The 18,536-nt window shown below is 37.1% G+C and overlaps 1 protein-coding gene across 1 annotated transcript in view; it reads left to right on the top strand.

Annotated features, from left to right (window-relative positions):
* Positions 1 to 18,536, top strand: part of eys (eyes shut homolog) — a 137,719-nt gene that overhangs the window by 25,635 nt on the left and 93,548 nt on the right. The window contains exons 12-21 of the mRNA XM_069144847.1: positions 3,286 to 3,408; positions 5,743 to 5,856; positions 7,883 to 8,005; positions 8,752 to 8,865; positions 9,453 to 9,686; positions 11,142 to 11,264; positions 11,367 to 11,480; positions 12,850 to 12,963; positions 14,389 to 14,502; positions 17,733 to 17,930. Coding sequence (XP_069000948.1) covers positions 3,286 to 3,408; positions 5,743 to 5,856; positions 7,883 to 8,005; positions 8,752 to 8,865; positions 9,453 to 9,686; positions 11,142 to 11,264; positions 11,367 to 11,480; positions 12,850 to 12,963; positions 14,389 to 14,502; positions 17,733 to 17,930 — 1,371 coding nt within the window. The remainder of the gene's footprint in view (positions 1 to 3,285; positions 3,409 to 5,742; positions 5,857 to 7,882; positions 8,006 to 8,751; positions 8,866 to 9,452; positions 9,687 to 11,141; positions 11,265 to 11,366; positions 11,481 to 12,849; positions 12,964 to 14,388; positions 14,503 to 17,732; positions 17,931 to 18,536) is intronic.

Raw genomic sequence — 18,536 nt, 5'->3', positions numbered from 1 at the left:
AAAAAGTTTGTTTAAAATCTTTGCAAATCTATGAAAAATAAAGAACTAAAATATAACATACATAAGTATTCACAGCCATTGCTCAATACTTTGTTGAAGCACCTTTGGCAGCAATTACAGCCTCCAGTCTTTTTGAGTATGATGCTACAAGCTTGGCACCTGTTTTTGGGCAGTTTCTCCCATTCTTCTTTGCAGGACCTCTCAAGCTCCATCAGGTTGGATGGGGAGCGTCAGTGTACAGCCATTTTCAGATCTCTCCAGAGATGTTCAATTGGGTTCAAGTCTGAGCTCTGGCTGGGCCACTCAAGGACATTCACAGAGTTATCCTGAAGCCATTCCTTTGTTATCTTGGCTGTGTGCTTTGGGTCGTTGTCCTGTTAGAAGATGAACCTTCCTCCCAGTCTGAGGTCCAGAGCGCTCTGGAGCAGGTTTTCATCAAGGACGTCTCTGTACATTGCTGCATTCATCTTTCCCTCCATCCTGACTAGTCTCCCAGTTCCTGCTGCTGAAAAACACCCCCACAGCATGATGCTGCCACCACCATGCTTCACTGTAGGGATGGTATTGGCCAGGTGATGAGCGGTGCCTGGTTTCCTCCAGACATGACGCTTGGCATTCATTCAGACCAAAGAGTTCAATCTTTGTTTAATCAGACTAGATAATTTAGTTTCTCATGGTCTGACAGTCCTTCAGGTGCCTTTTGGCAAACTCCAGGCAGACTGTCATGAGCCTTTTACTGAGGAGTGGCTTCCGTCTGGCCACTCTACCATACAGGCCTGCTTGGTGGAGTGCTGCAGAGATGGTTGTCCTTCTGGAAGGTTCTCCTCTCTTCACAGAGCAACGTTGGAGCTCTGTCAGAGTGACCATCGGGTTCTTGGTCACCTCCCTGACTAAGGCCCTTCTCCCCCGATCGCTCAGTTTGGCCGGGCGGCCAACTACAGGAAGAGTCCTGGTGGTTCCAAACTTCTTTTATTTACAGATGATGGAGGCCACTGTGCTCATTGGGACCTTCAATGCTGCAGACATTTTTCTGTACCCTTCCCTAGATCTGTGCCTCGATACCAATCCTGTCTTGGAGGTCTATAGATAATTCCTTGGACTTCATGGCTTGGTTTGTGCTCTGACATGCACTGTCAACTGTAGGACCTTATATAGACAGGTGTGTGCCTTTCCAAATCATGTCCAATCAACTGAATTTACCACAGGTGGACTCCAATCGAGTTGTAGAAACATCTGAAGGATGATCAGTGGAAACAGGATGCACCTGAGCTCAATTTTGAGTGTCATGGCAAAGGCTGTGAATACTTATGTACATGTGATTTTTCTTGTTTTTTATTTTTAATAGATTTGCAAAAAATTCATAAAACAACTTTTTTCACGTTATCATTATGGGGTATTGTGTGTAAAGGGAAAAAAATGAATTTAATCCGTTTTGGAATAAGGCTGTAACATAACAAAATGTGGAAAAAGTGAAGCGCTGTGAATACTTTCCGGATGCACTGTACTTATGATATTTAAACAATGTGGGCACTTGAAGGGAAAAATACAACTGCATCGGTCTGAAACAAAACAAAGACGTGGATTTAATATAGAGACACAAATTTTGCAGTGTGATTTACATGTGCATGTTATGTAACAGTGTATTACGACTGCAAATTCACATATTCGGCAAAAATATTTTATACAAGACAACAGATAATACTAATTTCAAAGCAATACCAAAAAATGTATAACACTGTCACTTGACTTGTTCACTGACTTCTCCAATCAAGTTATATCCCACATTTAGCAAAAATAAGATGAAATTTAGAAGGACTAGTCAAGAGTATTGCAAAATATGCTTAGACACAATGAACATGACCTGGATGTATTTTTCTTAAATTGAGGCATCCACAAAAAAGGGCAAATGATGGCATTATTAGAATTTAATCTGAACTAAAACAAACTTAACACTCCTTCGTTGGCACATTACATTACTTTACCAAATTTCACGGAATTTGTATAGTATTTACCTCACTAACTATTGTGCAGACCAATATGGAAGGCCAAAAGCATAACCCGTTTGGTGGAGGTAATGAACTACACTAGCTAAATCCAGGTTTCATAATCATACATGAGGAATTGGCTTTCATGAATTTCACAAAACATTGTAGTGTGGCTTGTTATAGAGAATTCTGAGATAAAGTGAAAAACGGGGTTCCACTTTTCTGCCTTTCTTTCTTGCAGTAGAGTCTGACTGAGCCACTAGTAGGTGTCAGATAGAATAGGGAGTCCCATTTGGAGATGGTGACACTGTAAATGTGACATTCCTTCATGCAACATTAACCTTAGAGTGAATTGCATGCACAATTGGTTATTAAACACGTCTGAAACACTCCGTTGGAGGCAATAGCTGTTCATTAACTAGTCAAGGCAATACATAATATGAAGGGAAAAGGGTAGTTGCAAGGTCATCAAACATCTAGATAGATGTGTTGATGTAAAGGAGGCTGCTCTGGATTCATGTTACAATGTAAAGAAAGTGTAGTATACTTCCAGCTAAATGTACCGCATAAACTAACCTAACTGTTGTCCTATGTCTATGTTCAGGTCTTGATAAAAGAGATGTGCATTAGGAAGTGATGTTGCAAATATATTTCTTTGCCAGTCAGTAAGACCTACTTCACAGATAGAGACTGTATGTAGACATGGGCACTCTGTTCCTGTTTAGAGCCATCTAGTTTAAGATGGTTTTCATGAGCGAATGAGATTTAGCTATTGCAAACACAAAGTAATTAAAGCAAAATTTTAAATATTGGTCTTTATGTTTCTGTACTTACATAAGCACAGGTTAAACAGTGTGAAATCAGTGAAAAAACAAACCAATCTATTTTTAGGAATCTCCATTTAAGTCATCATTATTTGTTCAAACACATGTAATGAGTATTGGTCACACCATCTATCTGTGCTTTATTTACAACAATAGATATTGACATTGGTATCTATCAGTGGCATGCAGATGTGCATTTGGTGGGGCAGATAAATGTGATATAGATCAGTCTTGTATGGTAGGTCTCTGTCAATGATTCACTCAATTAGCATACTGCATAGCAGGTAGATTGCAAGAGGAAGAATCAATACACCCATTAATCTGCTAAAGAAAAGGTGTCATTACCCAATAAAACACACAGCCATAAAGATGTGTTGCTCAATGCGTATGACTGTTACTTTATGAGTTTAGCCCTTGCTGCTTGTTTTCCAAGGTTTTGCTAAATTCTACTTTTGCATTGTTAAATTTCATTTCAGGATTCAAGGGGAAAGATTGCTCAGTGGATATTGACCTTTGCTCATTTGGAATATGCGGTGAACATACATTAATATGCACCGAGAACAAGGATGGACAGAATGTCTCCTGCGCCTGTGAAAAAGGTGAGCAAGGCCTATAACAGGGTGGGAAATGAGCACGTGGTGAGAGTGAGAATGAGTGAATTTCTCATGCTTAGCGGCTTTCACAAAGTCAAGTTGCCCGTACTGAAGGAATATGGAAATGTTTATCTGTCTGCAAATTCACCTTTTTTTCTTTTAATTAGGTCAAGACTGCAGACAAGTCCTTTCTTAAGTTCTACATGTGTAACAAAGTCCTCTTACTACACCATAAAATATCCCAATAATGATGTATAGCTTTTGCACTTCCTAACCAATCTGAAAATCTTTTACGCATTCACAAAAAAATAATTTGAGGATTCCTACCGATAACCCTTCCTGTGTTCCAAACCGCAAGCCATTTCTTTTTACTTTTAGTACGTACTGCAGCTACCCTTACAAAGTATGTACTGTTGCATGCAGTATGCATATAATTAGGACATACTACTTCATCTAAAAAAATGCACCTTGAACTTTGACCCTCTTGGCCATTGCGGTCCGCATGCTGGCCTGCATACTGCCAAATGCGACCAGATGTAGTAGGACATTCTGGTACTTTTGCCATACTTCATTTAAAGTACTATGTATTGGGACATACTAAATCTTTTTCTGGCGTACTAAATAGTGTGGTAGTATGGATATTGCAACGCACAGATAGTTTTGTTTTTGTGTCAGTCAGATCCTTTTGAGTCCTCTCCTCGAGGATGACAGCGTTATCACAGCAGTTTCTGCCAGGAGTGACAGGGATAACCCAGAAGTAAGCGGAAGAGGCTTGACCTGGTAGATACTCTGAAGCTTGCCAGGGGTACACAGGTTTCAAAGTCTTGCAAGTCAAAGCTGTACATGCTGTGACTGACAGAGTCAGTATAGTGCAACGTGTACATGAACTAGAGCTGATGCAAGTTATTTCTGGTTGCAGTTACGGTACTTGAAATCAAAATGTTTTGCTTGACATACCAATCATAATTCGGTTGACACGACTCCACAGCGGCACTAGCACCTCTTTTCAAATGAATGGCTATTACATAGAAGTTCATGCAACCCAATCAAAAACCGTAACTTCATTACTCCTGTTGCATTTTGGCTCGGCGGATGTCAAAGTGAAGGATTGTGAGTGATTTCTTATGTAAATGAAAGCAACCTGCGGTGAGCTGCTCTCTCCAGATCACTTCTCAAGGGCAAACTGCAAGATGCTGTCTTGTCTAGATGCTTCAGGTCGACAGGCTTGGCATCCATATAATCGAATGCTTGCCAACCTAAGGTGCAGCAAAACACGTTACTTACACCCTCCCTCATTTACTGCATATCCCACGCTGTCAACGTGTCGACCTAGTATTTTGTACATATTCTGCATTTACATGAAATCACTTCCCTGACCTGGCTTGCTATGAAAGTTGGTGAGGATATTACTCCAAGATGTTTAAACTCCCTTAATAGTATTATTTCAAACCCAGAAGTAATTTTTTAAGAGCAATGTTGTTTTGGTTTTTATTAGCATTATTGCATAGAAAGAACTTATTAGGCTTATTTTTGCCTGAATTATTTAAGCTCCATCATTTGCTTCGTTAAAAGCTCTTCTTGGCATTAGACAGTTTTTGTCGTGCGGCAGGTTTTCGCAATGCAGCAGTTGTTTGTGTTTGGCTTCGTTTTTGTTTTTTTTGGATAACGCCACTGTCTTTATTTTGCAGGAAAACTGCTTATTCTGCAGTAAGACCGATTCCGTGTCTCTTCTTTTTATATTCATTTTCCCCCACTTTCTAAGTGTGAAGAACATCTCCAGACCCTTATGCTTTCTTTAGTCTCGGGCTGACTATGTGCAACATTCCCATTGTACACAACACATGCTCTATAGTTGGTCGATGTAAAGTTAACCCACATACAGCCTGTGTAGCACCAGCAGTAATGTGCCTTAAACACTGCCATGTTTCTTCTCTAATGGCCTGTGTGTGCTGTGTGTGCTGTGTGTGCTGTGTGTGCTGTGTGTGCTGTGGTGCTGCTTGAGCTGTGAGTGCGTTTACACATGTGCACTGATGCATGTTATTTGTTTCATGTGGTTCTCTTTGTGTATAGATTGATTTGATCTTAAAAATCACTGGATTTGGCTTGTTTAATGCAATAAATCAGAAGGGCAATGACTGGCTCTTATTAAACATGATTAAATGATCCAGTGAGCTGAGTCTGCATGTGCCCAGCAAGCTCTTTGAATCAATACAAGCTTTGAAAACCAGCTTTTGTTTGTGAAAACAAAGTCATGCTGATCCTAATTGGCTGAGGAATGAAACGGGGTGAAAAGGATTCCAATAACAGTGCTTTTTTTTTTCTTTTTGATATGTGCTGCAGGGTTTGGCGGGTCTTTTTGTGAAGTAAATCTCAATGACTGCGAGTCGAAGCCATGTCAGAATGGTGGTATTTGTGTGGATGGCATTGACCTGTATCAGTGCTTGTGCTCAGAGGGTAAGTTGCAATGCAATTATATCCCCCACTAGTCAAAATGATACGATTATGTGGGTAATTCAGACCTTTGTTGGTTTTTAAGTGTGCAACCAAGTGATTCCAGCCCTGAAGTTATAACCCTGGTTCAAATGAAAAAGCTATTCAAAAACACTTTAACACTCATTCTTTTTCTGTTCCACTGTTTAGAAGTTTTTTTTTTTTTTTTTTTATTCCTGTGGATAAATGTCCTTTCCATTGCAGCTCCAAGTCAAATCATGGAGTAAGGTCTTCAATTTGTTGCTGGAGCTCTACAACTATACATGGGAAAAAATTATCCAGACAAAAAAATATATTTTTCACAAAGCTCTTACTTTCCCATTTGAGAAAAAAACACTGATTGTTAATATGGTTATAAATAACATTTGATCTGTACAGGACAAAGCGGGTATAGATAATGGATGGGTGGAGTACTGGCAACATTTAAATTTCTATACCAATGTTTACTGTAAAAATGACCACGGTAGCCTATTCAACTCAACACAACTCGGTATTATTTGTTTAACACCTTTTATAAAATGAAGCACTCAAAATTATTTCACAGAGAAAGATACAAACAAATAAAAAAAACTTTTAAAGAATGCAAAAAAAAACATTTTCTCATTCAACTTGCCCAACCCTAGTTCTACAATTAACAATAGATCATTATTATTCCCTGGAACTAAAATACAATATCTTACCTTAGAGTTTTATAAGAAGGAGTTACATTTTTAATAATTTCAACAATTACAATAGAAATTTGAATTACCTCAAACCACTTTCTCCAACACTCTGCACTTAGGAACACATTATTGAACAAAATCCATTGAAACTCATGTATCAGAACAGTCAAACATTACATTTAGTAATAATAAGGTTATTACTCCTAAATTGAGAGATGTATTGCATTCAGTACAGTCTATTACTTATGTGTTGTCTCAGTTTGGTTAAGAATATTGTTGGCCTTTATCTTTTTATTCGCCCGACTCCATGTATGTGATGCGATCTTAATATTAGTACAGCCACTTGCACTGTAGTGTTGACAGTTGTAATCAAACACATCAGGTGTTTTCTTCTGAACTCAACTTGAACCCAAAAGTACGAACTAATCTGTAATCTTGCTTACTTGGAATAAAAATCAACAAAAGTTTTTTTTTTTTTTTTTTTTTTTTTATCATTTGATGAAAAATTGCTAATTTTACTAATGATGATTTTGTCATGTGTCCTGTGGCTTGCGGTTCCACTTGTAACGAGAACAAATATTTGCTGATCTGTCAGATGACTTGAAATCATTCCATCAGAAATTGTCACTTGCATCATTAGTTTTAAGAAGAAATAATTCGCTGCAATTTTTCCAATAATTTCTTGGTCCAGTTGACATCTTACCTGTGAGATATACCTCTGATTAAACCTTGACTGAGGGTGAAACCTGTTATGCATTTTTAATGAAGTCAGGATAATTGTCAAATTTTATGACTTGGAGAGAGCTGGAAATTGGTTCCACGGTCAGTTTGAAAAATGATGAGAATTTGACCTGCACCGATGGTGCTGATAGCCAAGCATTAGTCATGGGCCTCCTGTAGCTGCAGTGTGTGACAGTGCTAATGATCGTCATTTTGTAGCGTGACCATACGGTGGAATATATTTATGGGGACTAAAATGGCCGAAATTGGCACCACTCACATTCACTTGATGACTTTAACCTTTTACTTTTAAAATACCAAATGTGCTGATATAACTTATAATCAATCACCATGAAAAAATATTAATCAGACAGGCACACAGAGAAAAAAAAAATTGTCCTCAAACACAGACTGGTGCAGTCTAGTCTCCACCATATGTACTTGTTAGCTTGTAATGGGCTTGCAGTGAAAAGTCATGTAAAATTTCACGACAGCTTTAAATTGCTTTTGGGTGTAATTTGATACTAATTAGTATCTTTTCAAGTCTGCTGTTTACTGACATTCGCACACCGTCCCTGATGATATTTCTTTTTTTCTCATCATACCAGGGTTTGGGGGGTTGAACTGTGAAATCAACTATGATGAATGTGTCCATGGATACTGCACAAATAATTCCACATGTATTGACCTGGTTGCAGACTATGAATGCATCTGTCCTTCAGGCTTTGCCGGTGAGTTATCTTTGTTCTCGTTTTCATAACAGTCCTTAATAAATATAGTGCAGATTGATGACTGTTAAGCAATGCAAACCCTCAAAGTGTCCCCACGTGTAATGTAAGAGCTCGTTCACTAATTTCAGAATGACTGCAGCTGATTGAGGATGAACACATCACTGTTTCTTCTCCGGTACAAAAGGACATTTAACAAGTGTTTATCCAAAATATTGTACTTTGTATCTTTCACAAAGCACATATGCAGTATAATTCAAGTTAAAAAAAAAAAAAAAAAAAAAGCCAAAATTTATCTAATAGATTGTATATTCATTTTTATTTTGTCTCCTGTTATTATGGTTTGAATAGAACCTTTATTGTATCCATCACCCACATATATTTGTTAAGATGTAGCAGCAAGGAAAATTCTAAAACAATTTTTTTGTACTTTCACATTTTGAGCAAACTGAAAACTACACTGAATAAACTGTGGGCGCCTTTGGCTTTGAGAAGAAACTGTGATAGACACTGAAAGTAGAAAGACATGGCAGTTGTACAGCAGGATCACTTCTACTGGCTCCATTACTAAACACACGCACACCTCCTATCATGCTGGCTCATGTCACATTAATGGTTGTTCCTCTCTGCAGTCAAACCCAATTTGTGCACGTTATTGAAACATGTCATTATGTTGGCGGTGCGATCTTTTTCCTTAGTTTGTGTTTATCATTATGAACATACATTAACAATCTTTATTTACCTTCCAGGTAAGAACTGCTCCACATCTATCTCTGCATGTACATCAGATCTGAAGTTCTGCAAAAATGGAGGAACCTGCTCCCACAACTTAGCTTTGGAAATTCAATGTGTTTGCCCTCCAGGTAATAAACAATCTGTTTACACAGTGGATTTGTATGAATTTGTTAAATGTAATCTTTATTTTGATATATGGCAAAGCTTAGGTTTTGCTATTTAGCCATTGCTGTAGTAATTCATCTAGAAATATAGATATTTAATAGTGTGTTCAAGGAAAATAATACCAAGCAAGGTAACCATTGAAACTACAGTGTGCCATGCGCTCTTGCTTAACTGTACATCAATCCCGTTTGTTAATTTAGTCTTTAATGGATGTGAAAACATTTTAGTGTTGTTGATTCCTGGGGATTCAGCTTTTACTATTCAGTGATTACCATTAGAAATCCATAAATGAGTTACAATGGGTGAAAAAAAAACACTTCACAGTGTTTTCTCTCTAATGTTGGTTATGTACTGTAACTGAAATCCCTCCTTGGTTTTAGTGCTTTATGATCTGGCTGGGTGAATTATGTAAATCAGGGGGGACAAAAAACACTGGAAACGAGAGCATTACATGAAATTATAATTCATGATTTTGCCAGATGTGGGAAAGCATGAGGATACTGTACACAGCACAGCACATCAATCATGCCTTTGATCCTACCTCTTACAGGATATCATGGCAAAGACTGCTCCTTGTCTGTGAGCCAATGTGTGTCAAATCCTTGCGACCCTGAGGGGACTCTCCTCTGTGAAGAGCTGGAAAGTGTTCATAGATGTGTGTGTCGACACGGGTACACTGGGCCGCACTGCAAAACACCTATAAACCACTGTGTTGATGGCCTGTGTCAACAAAGTTCAGTGTGTGTGGCTCTACCGAGAGGGTTCAAGTGTGATTGTTTGCCAGGTAGGTTCACCGTTCAGCAGGGGAATGTTTCAGATGGAGGCATTTCCTCAAATGAATCGTGTACACAGCAGACACACTCCCAGCCTGATGCTTTCACTTGTTCAGCTTTCTTCTCTGTGGGAGTCTAATCTCTTTGGCCTTAAGCAACAACACGTAACAGCCTTATGAGATGTGTAAGTCAGGGCTGTGTTCATCAGGTTGTGAGCTGACTTCAAAGCAGTGATGATGCTAAGAATATCTGTTTGCCCATTTTTGATCCATGAGTTTTCTGGTAGTGTTTTGTCGATGAATAGTTTACTATCAGGAAAAATACACTGTTATTAAATACCCTTTTACTCGTATATGACAGGGGACCTAATATTTTCAACGTGAAAGATTGTTACATTTAGAAAATTGATTATTACCAGTATAATACAATTTTATTGTAAAAGGCATATTAATTCACACATAATAAGCTTTGTAAATATAGTACTTAACAAAACTGACCATGACTAGCATGATAATTACACTGATAAACTATGATAGAAATATTAGGATAATAATTGATAAAACAGTATTTTATAATAAATTGCAGAAAACTACCATGCCACTAACCCTAACACTAACCCGAACCCGAACCCGCAATAACCAAATTTAGTAATTACCAACTCTACCAAGTTCCTTATTAGTTTACTAGAAGTGAACAGTGTGTAAGGCATTGATTGTTCAGTGGTCATTAGGACCAATATGAAGTGTGTTTTTCTTATTAGAAAGCAAAACCAGAGCCGGAGGACACTGACCTACCCGAGAGTCAACCTAATTCCTCGTGATATAAAATTGCATAAGGGGGTTGCCCCTCCTACAAAGCTTCCCATCAATGTGGCTTTTCACAAAATTCGGCAACCTCCTTTTCATCTCATCATTCTTAGAACATTTAAATAAGGAGACTGAGCTGCTCTGCAAATTCTGGCAGTCATGGAAGATGCATTTGTGGGACGAAGGCATAGCCAGCTAGCAAGCTATAGGCCGTAGTGGGTGTAGTAAGCAGGAGAGCCACCGCTACTCATATGCACCACCTCTTGTTATTAGCTGAGGGGTCATGCCAAATATGGCTCCAGTTTGTTATCCAGCCATGATTTCTGGCTCACCAACAAAAGTCCTGAACACAAAAATAATGAAAAATAACTTGACGTACAACATAGTTCACAGTTTTCTCACAGGTTTCCAGACATTATTTTCTAACATCTAACGTCATATGTTTAGAAAGTAATCTCTGAATTTACTTTACAAAGGCTTTAACTGTATACTTAAGCGTTTAAATTGTTTTTCTTAATTAATAATACAATGAGTGTCTTATCATTACTGCAGTTATTAAGGACTAATCATTACTAGAGATTTTTACAAAGCAGTGTTATAAAGTGTTATAAATATCTGAAATGGAGAAATCCTAAAGAACATCTTGTCCTCTCTCTGCAGGTTTAACAGGCCAGTTCTGTGAAATAAACATTGACGACTGTGAAGAAGAGCCATGTGGAGTCCTGAGTATTTGTAAGGATACTCTGAATGGCTACAAATGCTTCTGTGCTCCTGGATTTATTGGTAAGTGAAAGCTATCTTGAAGTTATTCTGTCTGAGTTAAAGTGACATTTTATTCACAGTGGCAATTTATCAACATGTTGTGCTGTTCTCTTACTTTCTCAGGAAATAACTGTGAGATTGAAATGAATGAATGTCTTAGCCAGCCTTGTCAAAATGGAGGCTCCTGCGTAGATGAGCTCAACTCATTCAGCTGTCAGTGTCCTCTTGGGATCACAGGTATTTTATATTCTTCACAACTGCTCAAATGTCTGAGTGGAATCTAAATAATACTCTTAAGTGTGTGTGTGAGTTGTGCTTAAATTAATTGAAAAGTGTTTATTTTAATGACTTTAATAAATTAATTTAAGATAAATTATATAGAGCATGAATTTCTCTAGTAAATGTCATAGCAATATGATAAATATGCAGGAAAATATATTCTAGCAAAAGTATTTGATTCACTAAAATCATTAAAAAAAAAATCCTCTTCATGGAACCATAAATGTTCATCTGAAATTTAATCTAGGAAACACTCAGTGAACTATTTTGTAAAATACCAACCAAATGACCATCTAAACTGTATTCCTAATTGTTGTTGCGATTAGAACAAAAGATGTAATGTGATTTCAAAAAAAATGTCCCCACTTTTCTGGTGATGTGTTTAATAGCATGTGCAAAATTAAACATGTTTTTAAAGACTTTGTGTTTGTTATCAATAATCTGAGAAGGAAAACTGATATGAGCAGTATGTAACCGAGCAAACTCTCTGCTCTATTTAATTAGGGAAATTATGTAAATCTTCGGATGTTCCCAGAGTCTTGAAGAGAGTTTAAATTATTTTTGGCAACACTGACCGTCCGTATAGAAAACAAGATGACCCGAGTGTGTCAACACTTAGCTCACGCAAACCTTCAGGCCAGATCCACGAGAGGCGACGAGGTTATAGAACAAGCTCTTTCCCTTCTAGTGTTGCAAGAGCAGCACCAATAGCACGCTGTAATTACAGGGAATGTTGTTGTAATTCAAAGACCCAATACACTTTGGCATTTCACACTATATAATACAGCCTACTCTAAAGCTTACAGTTAGTGTAAATGTGTGAAATGGTGATAATGCAAAAAAAAACATCTTGAAGCTTAGTTTAAACTGAGGATGTTCTTTTCTAATCTGCTTTGTATTTTCTAAGAAAACAAGGAGGAAACACCAAGAGAATAATCTATTTGAACTTGGTGTGTCAGATACCATTTAAAGTAAATACAAAATAAATGTGAATCCGCAGCACATTCCTTCAACAGAAAATATCCAAGGATGTGTTATTTTTTTTCTTTTAGTGGCGCAGTAAATTATTCACCTTTTAATTCTTTGATATCTGGATTTAAAGTCCTTATTTGTTAAATATTTGAAACAAAATATCACTCTCCAATAGATTTTGGTAGGGTAACAGTTTAATCTAGTTTTTCCAGTAGTGTTGCAGGGTGAGCATGTGTTCTTCTGAACTACAACCAAGAAATTCAACAGTCACCAAATTCCTGAGTTTTGTAGCCAAATGCAACATACTTTGCCAATTCGAGGCCACTGCTTCTTTTGAATTGTCCTTTTCTTACAGGCAACTACTGTGAAGTCAACATAAACGAGTGTATATCGTCTCCCTGTCTGCACAATGCCACCTGTGTTGATGTTGTTCATGGCTATGAATGTGTCTGCATGCCTGGCTTTACAGGTTAGTGAATGCACTTGAGGTGATTGCACATGATTCAGGTGAGGAATAGCTTTGTTTCATAAAGCTTACATTTTATATGAACCTGTGTGGATGACATCCTACATGTGTTGGAAGATATAGAATAAAATCATTATCTATTTTTGTATCACAATAAGTCCAGAAAGCATGTCAGAGGTTTAACAAATATCAGACTTTATAGAGTAAGGCCAACACAAATATGTAATGGCTCTGATGTAGGACTACATTATATAATATAACTTGTGTTCACAATCCATTTAAACATATAACCATATTCTTAACAAGACTGAGGATCAACAACAATTCTAATGGCACAACAGTGATTTCAGCTAGGTGCTCAATGAGCATGCTAGCATGCTTTAGATGTTTCGAGGACATATTTTGCATTGTCACGCTTTTAGTTTAGCGAGTCAGCATGGTGCCATTTACAAATTACCAGCAGTAATGTCTAAAAAGAATCACACTGCAGTCTTACCACTACCTACATACACTGGATGTGAAAAATAGTTGTTTTCCTTGTTGTGTTCTTCGTATGTCCTCAATTAAAACGGCACATTCAGACAATCATATCTTTATTCATGAATTATGTTTTGTTGTTGCAACAGGTACATTTTCAAAGTGAAGTCAGCAGTAATCAGAATAATAGTCAGATACTTGCAGACATTTTGAAGTCTTGGAGAATAATTTTTCTCTTGATATGTGGTGCTGCAGTGCCCGGTGTTTACAGCAAAGAGAACTCTAGATTAAACCAAAGATAAGAAGATTTCCACCCTTTAAAGTCAAATGCAGAAATGGCTTTTGAACTGTTCCCTAACAATTGCTAATAATTCCCACAGAGCAGGATTCACAGTGCATTACCGACAATAGAGGTGGGTGCAGTGCTGAATCTTAAGATCACAAAGGACCTTTTTTCCCCTGTTTATAAAAAAAAAAAAAAAAAAAAAGTCTTACGGATAATACGTTGAGGAAAACTTTTTTGAAGGTTTAGAAATTGTATCTGAAAAGGAATGAGGATGTTCTTTGCTGTTCTGTATCTACCTTGCTGCAGCCCCCTCTCGGGTATTATAGCTGTATTCAGCACTTTGGTGCACCATCATCAGCTTTTCCATTCTCTGCGTGTATGGTATTAAAGTCTGCATCCTTCAAAATAGTAATTTACCAAAAAAAAACATGAACCCAGCTATTTCAGGTTTGTGTTGTTTATCTAAGACATTTAACTACTGTTTATAATTAGATAAAAGATCTGTCATGGGAAGAAGCCTGTAGCAGTGAAGACAATAGTGCAAGAAAGACCAGCTTCTTTTTTGATTTAGCTAACTGTTAAAGTGACATAGGTTTATTTGTCAAACATTTATGTTGGTCACACTTTGGTATAATTTATTTTATTTGTGTTTCTCTCTGTTAAAGGTGCAAAATGTGAACTTGACATTGATGAGTGTGCTTCATCTCCCTGCAAGAATGGAGCCACTTGCATTGACCGGCCTGGTAATTACTTCTGCCAGTGTGTGGCTCCATTTAAAGGTAATGAGCACTGAGGGAATGGGGACAGAAAGCAAAGTTAATTAACTTCACATACTATTATTTTCACCTGTCTGAACTCACTTCACATGTCTCAACAAAATTAGTACATCTTCATTTTCTACCTGCAGTTAAATAAAGAAAACTTGAGCAATTAGGCGGATGTAAGCCTTGTTCGATGCTTCTGCCACACAAGCGACAACTTCCATCCTTAAGTCTGAGAACAACTTGTGTCACTATCAGCGATTATCAATGCAAATTGGTGTAAATAAAAAAGCTGATGAGTGATTTCAGGTATTGGATGATTTTACCAACATTGCAAGACTTATTATTATTATTTTTTTTAATAAATGGTGAAATGGTGAAAAGCTAAAACCAAATTTAATGAATGATCACTGATGAGGCGGCTGTGGCTCAGATGGTAGAGTGGATTGCCCACTAATCAGATTGGAAGTTTGATCCTCCTATCCACATGCCTAAGTGTCCTTGGGCAAGACACCTGTACCATGGTGGGTTTGCTGCCAATGGTGTGTGAATGGGAAATAGCACAAAGTACTTCGAGACTACAAAGATGATAAATCACTGCCTACCATGAATATAGATTATTTAATTATAGCCATTACTTGTTAAATAATGTTAAGAATCTATATTTTTCCATTTTAATTGTTGTTATTTGTGATGATAATAATAATAGTATATTGTAATGCACATTATGTAATCATAAAGTAGATTATATTTTAATATAATGAATCAACAAAGCCCGTCTATATTTCATCGATATGTGAACCTAAATCTAATTTGAAAGTTTGGTATATAATAAAAAGTACTTTAGTTATAAATGTTTTACATGTCTTACATAACATGTTTTATCTATCTAGTGAAAGTAGATAACAGTGTAACGCTACTACTCCACCTGTACCTATATAAAAAAAAAATGTAAATAAAATAATGATAATAGTTGTAATAATCTTACATAAACCAGATCTTTTTTTCTTTTTTTTTATGATATTGAGTTATTGGCATAACTGGGTTTATTTTGGTAAATATTTTAGTTTGCTAGTTATGATTTAAACGGAGACACAAGCTGCCGTTATTAAAGACCCACTGTTTACTGTGCATGATGGAGGAGAGGCTCTACCATATAGCTTAAAGAGCTGTTGGTACATGCAATTCTATTTGTGGTATTTCAAAGAAATACAAAACCATGAATCATTAATAAATGTGAAATACATTCATCTAGCCAGACCCATTCTAGACACACTCATCCTAACAAACCAAGCAACCAGTCAAGAGGGGCCTTGGTCAAAACCCAAGGACCACTCTGACAGATCTAATGAGCTCATTGGCTGCGAGATCTTCCTGGAAGGACAACAGTCATGGCAGTACTTCACAAATCCAGGCTTTACTGCAGAGCAGCCAGAAGGAAATGATTCCTGAAAAAGGCACATAGAATTTACAAAAAGGTACTTCAAAGACACTCTGACAGCATAAAGAAAAAAATGCAGAGCTCTGACGAAAATTAAAATGGAAGTCTTCAGCTGTAATTCAAAGGGTTGTAGAAAGTAATGCAGAAATGAGGCACAGCTGATTACCCATGTAACACCATTTCTACTGTAAAGTGTGCTCATGGCCCCTTCACGATATGGTGGCTTTGCACTGCCAAAGATATAAGGAACTCTACAGTACATAAAACCAAATAGTGACGTAAACTCTGAGACAGTATCAGCCTCTTGTTCAATGAAGAGTCTATAGAAGTTGACGCTTCATTGTTAAAGCAACAAAGCAAATTGCGTAATGTTATATACCATACGTATCGTAATAACCATGTTTGCCATGCAATAGAAAAGTAATTCATCCACTTTACAATTAAAACTCAGTGTGAGTCATAATCTGCAGATGTATCTGTAGCAGAAGATTTCAGCTTATTTAATGTTTTTATCAAGGCATTGCTTCATGGAGCTTTAATATCGCTCACTTACACAATGAACAAATGAGTATTTTCAAATCATCGACAATTGAACAATAATACTCCTAACACTTCTTTCCCTAGTAAAGAAGCTATTGCTTAGTTATGTATCAATGAAAAACAATACTGATGTTTACCACTTACTGTGTAACTGACAAGCTGAATGTTTGCAACTTTTGCAATATCAAAGTCATTATTTCCAGTATACTTTTGTGTAATAAGCTGACATAGTCAGAACATAACTTTTTGAACTTCTTTCTTTAACAACTCGTGGGTCAACCAGCTGAGGCTTCTGCTGGCTCAGCCGAAAGCCATAGTGTGCCTTACATACAGTTTGATCAAAGCATTTGGATTCAGCAGTTTCTCTACAAAAAAGAAACTGATTTCACTTAAATTTGTACTGATTGAATATTCCAAATTTTTTTTTTCATGTGAATATTTTACAGAAATGATCTGAGGTAGGACACATAACCATTGTGTAATGTCTAGTTTTGCATGTTTTTGTAACATTCAACATTTTTATTTTGTGATTGATATTCTGCACTTTGTTAAGATAATTTGTGCATGCATGTATTTTTTTCCTTTTTATTTCTGAACTTTTTTCTTACTTTTCAGCAGCTGTTTGCTTCATGCATGACCTGTCTTTAATGATGTGTTGCACTTTAATTTGCCTGGGCAGTTCTCATAGTTTTCTAAAACAAAGTGACAGTTAAGTGACACAAAAACAGTGCAAATGGTAATATTCAGTGGCACATTAGTAATGAATGTGACTGATAGGCAGACACAGGTGCGCTTTTATCAGTAGTTTTAAATCAGCATGGAGCATGACTGCATGGACTGAGTCTATTTATTTGGTAATTGTTTTGGAGCAAGCACAAAAATGTATTTCCTTATGTATTATATTTTAGGTAGTGTAATAACATCCATCGTTTCTTTTTGGATGTTCAGCCTCGGAAATGGAGTGTTGGTATATTTGTGAGGATAATTGCAGAGTGGAAATTATAGTATTCACAAATAAATGTTCTATTAAGCAACAAAATGCATCAGCTCCTGCTGGTGCACTTTTAAGACCTCTCGTTTGTCCTTCTGTCGATTGTCTCTGTTCAATAAGTAAGCTTGACACAGCATGTAATCTACCACAAGGACAGGTTCAAGGAAACAAGGGGTTCATCTTTAATATCGCCAGCTCTGCAGTTGCATTGTATTTCTACAGAGATTCTTGTCTGCAGGATGGACGGTTAACGTGTGTTTCTTTGTCTCACTGCAGGTCATAATTGTGAGTTCTTACCCTGTGAGGCCAGTAATCCCTGCGAGAATGGTGCAGTGTGTGTGGAAGAGTTGGATCAGGACCATTTCCCTTTGGGTTTCCGCTGTCACTGTCGCCGGGGCTTCACGGGCCCCCGCTGTGAAATCAATGTGGATGAGTGCAGTTCCAGCCCCTGTTTTCACGGCTTCTGCTATGATGGTAAGAAACAGCTTACCTCGCCAACATTCTTAATAACAGGCAGTCAAGATGGAAGCATAGCTTCATACATGCACACACACACACACACACACACACACACACACACACACACACACACACACACACTGGATATGTCTAATTTGCTTTTGCTCACTTACAGTCTAACAGGCAGTTTTGAAATGGGTCACCATTGCAGCTAATATGAGAGTAGAGTCATCCATAATGATGTGTGTCTTGGACATTGCTTGCTGGAGTACACTTAATTAGTGCCTTAACGTGGCTGTAAAAGGAAATCAATTAAGCATCAATTTTGTGTTATAATTTGAATAATGGATGATGAATGACACAATTTGTGTGGTTAATCTGATTTCACCCATATGTATTTTTATCTCTTGCATAAGTGATTCAAAAACTCATTGATGAAAATAAAATAATAAAAAAACGGATTAAGACAATAACAAATAAAGATTATTTTAAATAATAATAATAGTTATGGAATTTGTATCACCCAGTGGTCAATGTTTATTGGTTATTGGTTAATTTGTCCTCATATTTACTGTGAAGGATATTAAGTAAAAACTGCATACATTCTCATGATAAAAAAAT

The sequence above is a fragment of the Embiotoca jacksoni genome, unplaced genomic scaffold (assembly GCF_022577435.1).
Source record: "Embiotoca jacksoni isolate LCO1_2020_lvr unplaced genomic scaffold, fEmbJac1.0.p SCAF_12, whole genome shotgun sequence".
Lineage (NCBI taxonomy): Eukaryota > Metazoa > Chordata > Actinopteri > Embiotocidae > Embiotoca > Embiotoca jacksoni.
Note: the sequence above shows the minus strand (reverse complement) of the source record. Positions and strands in the feature narration are given on the sequence as shown.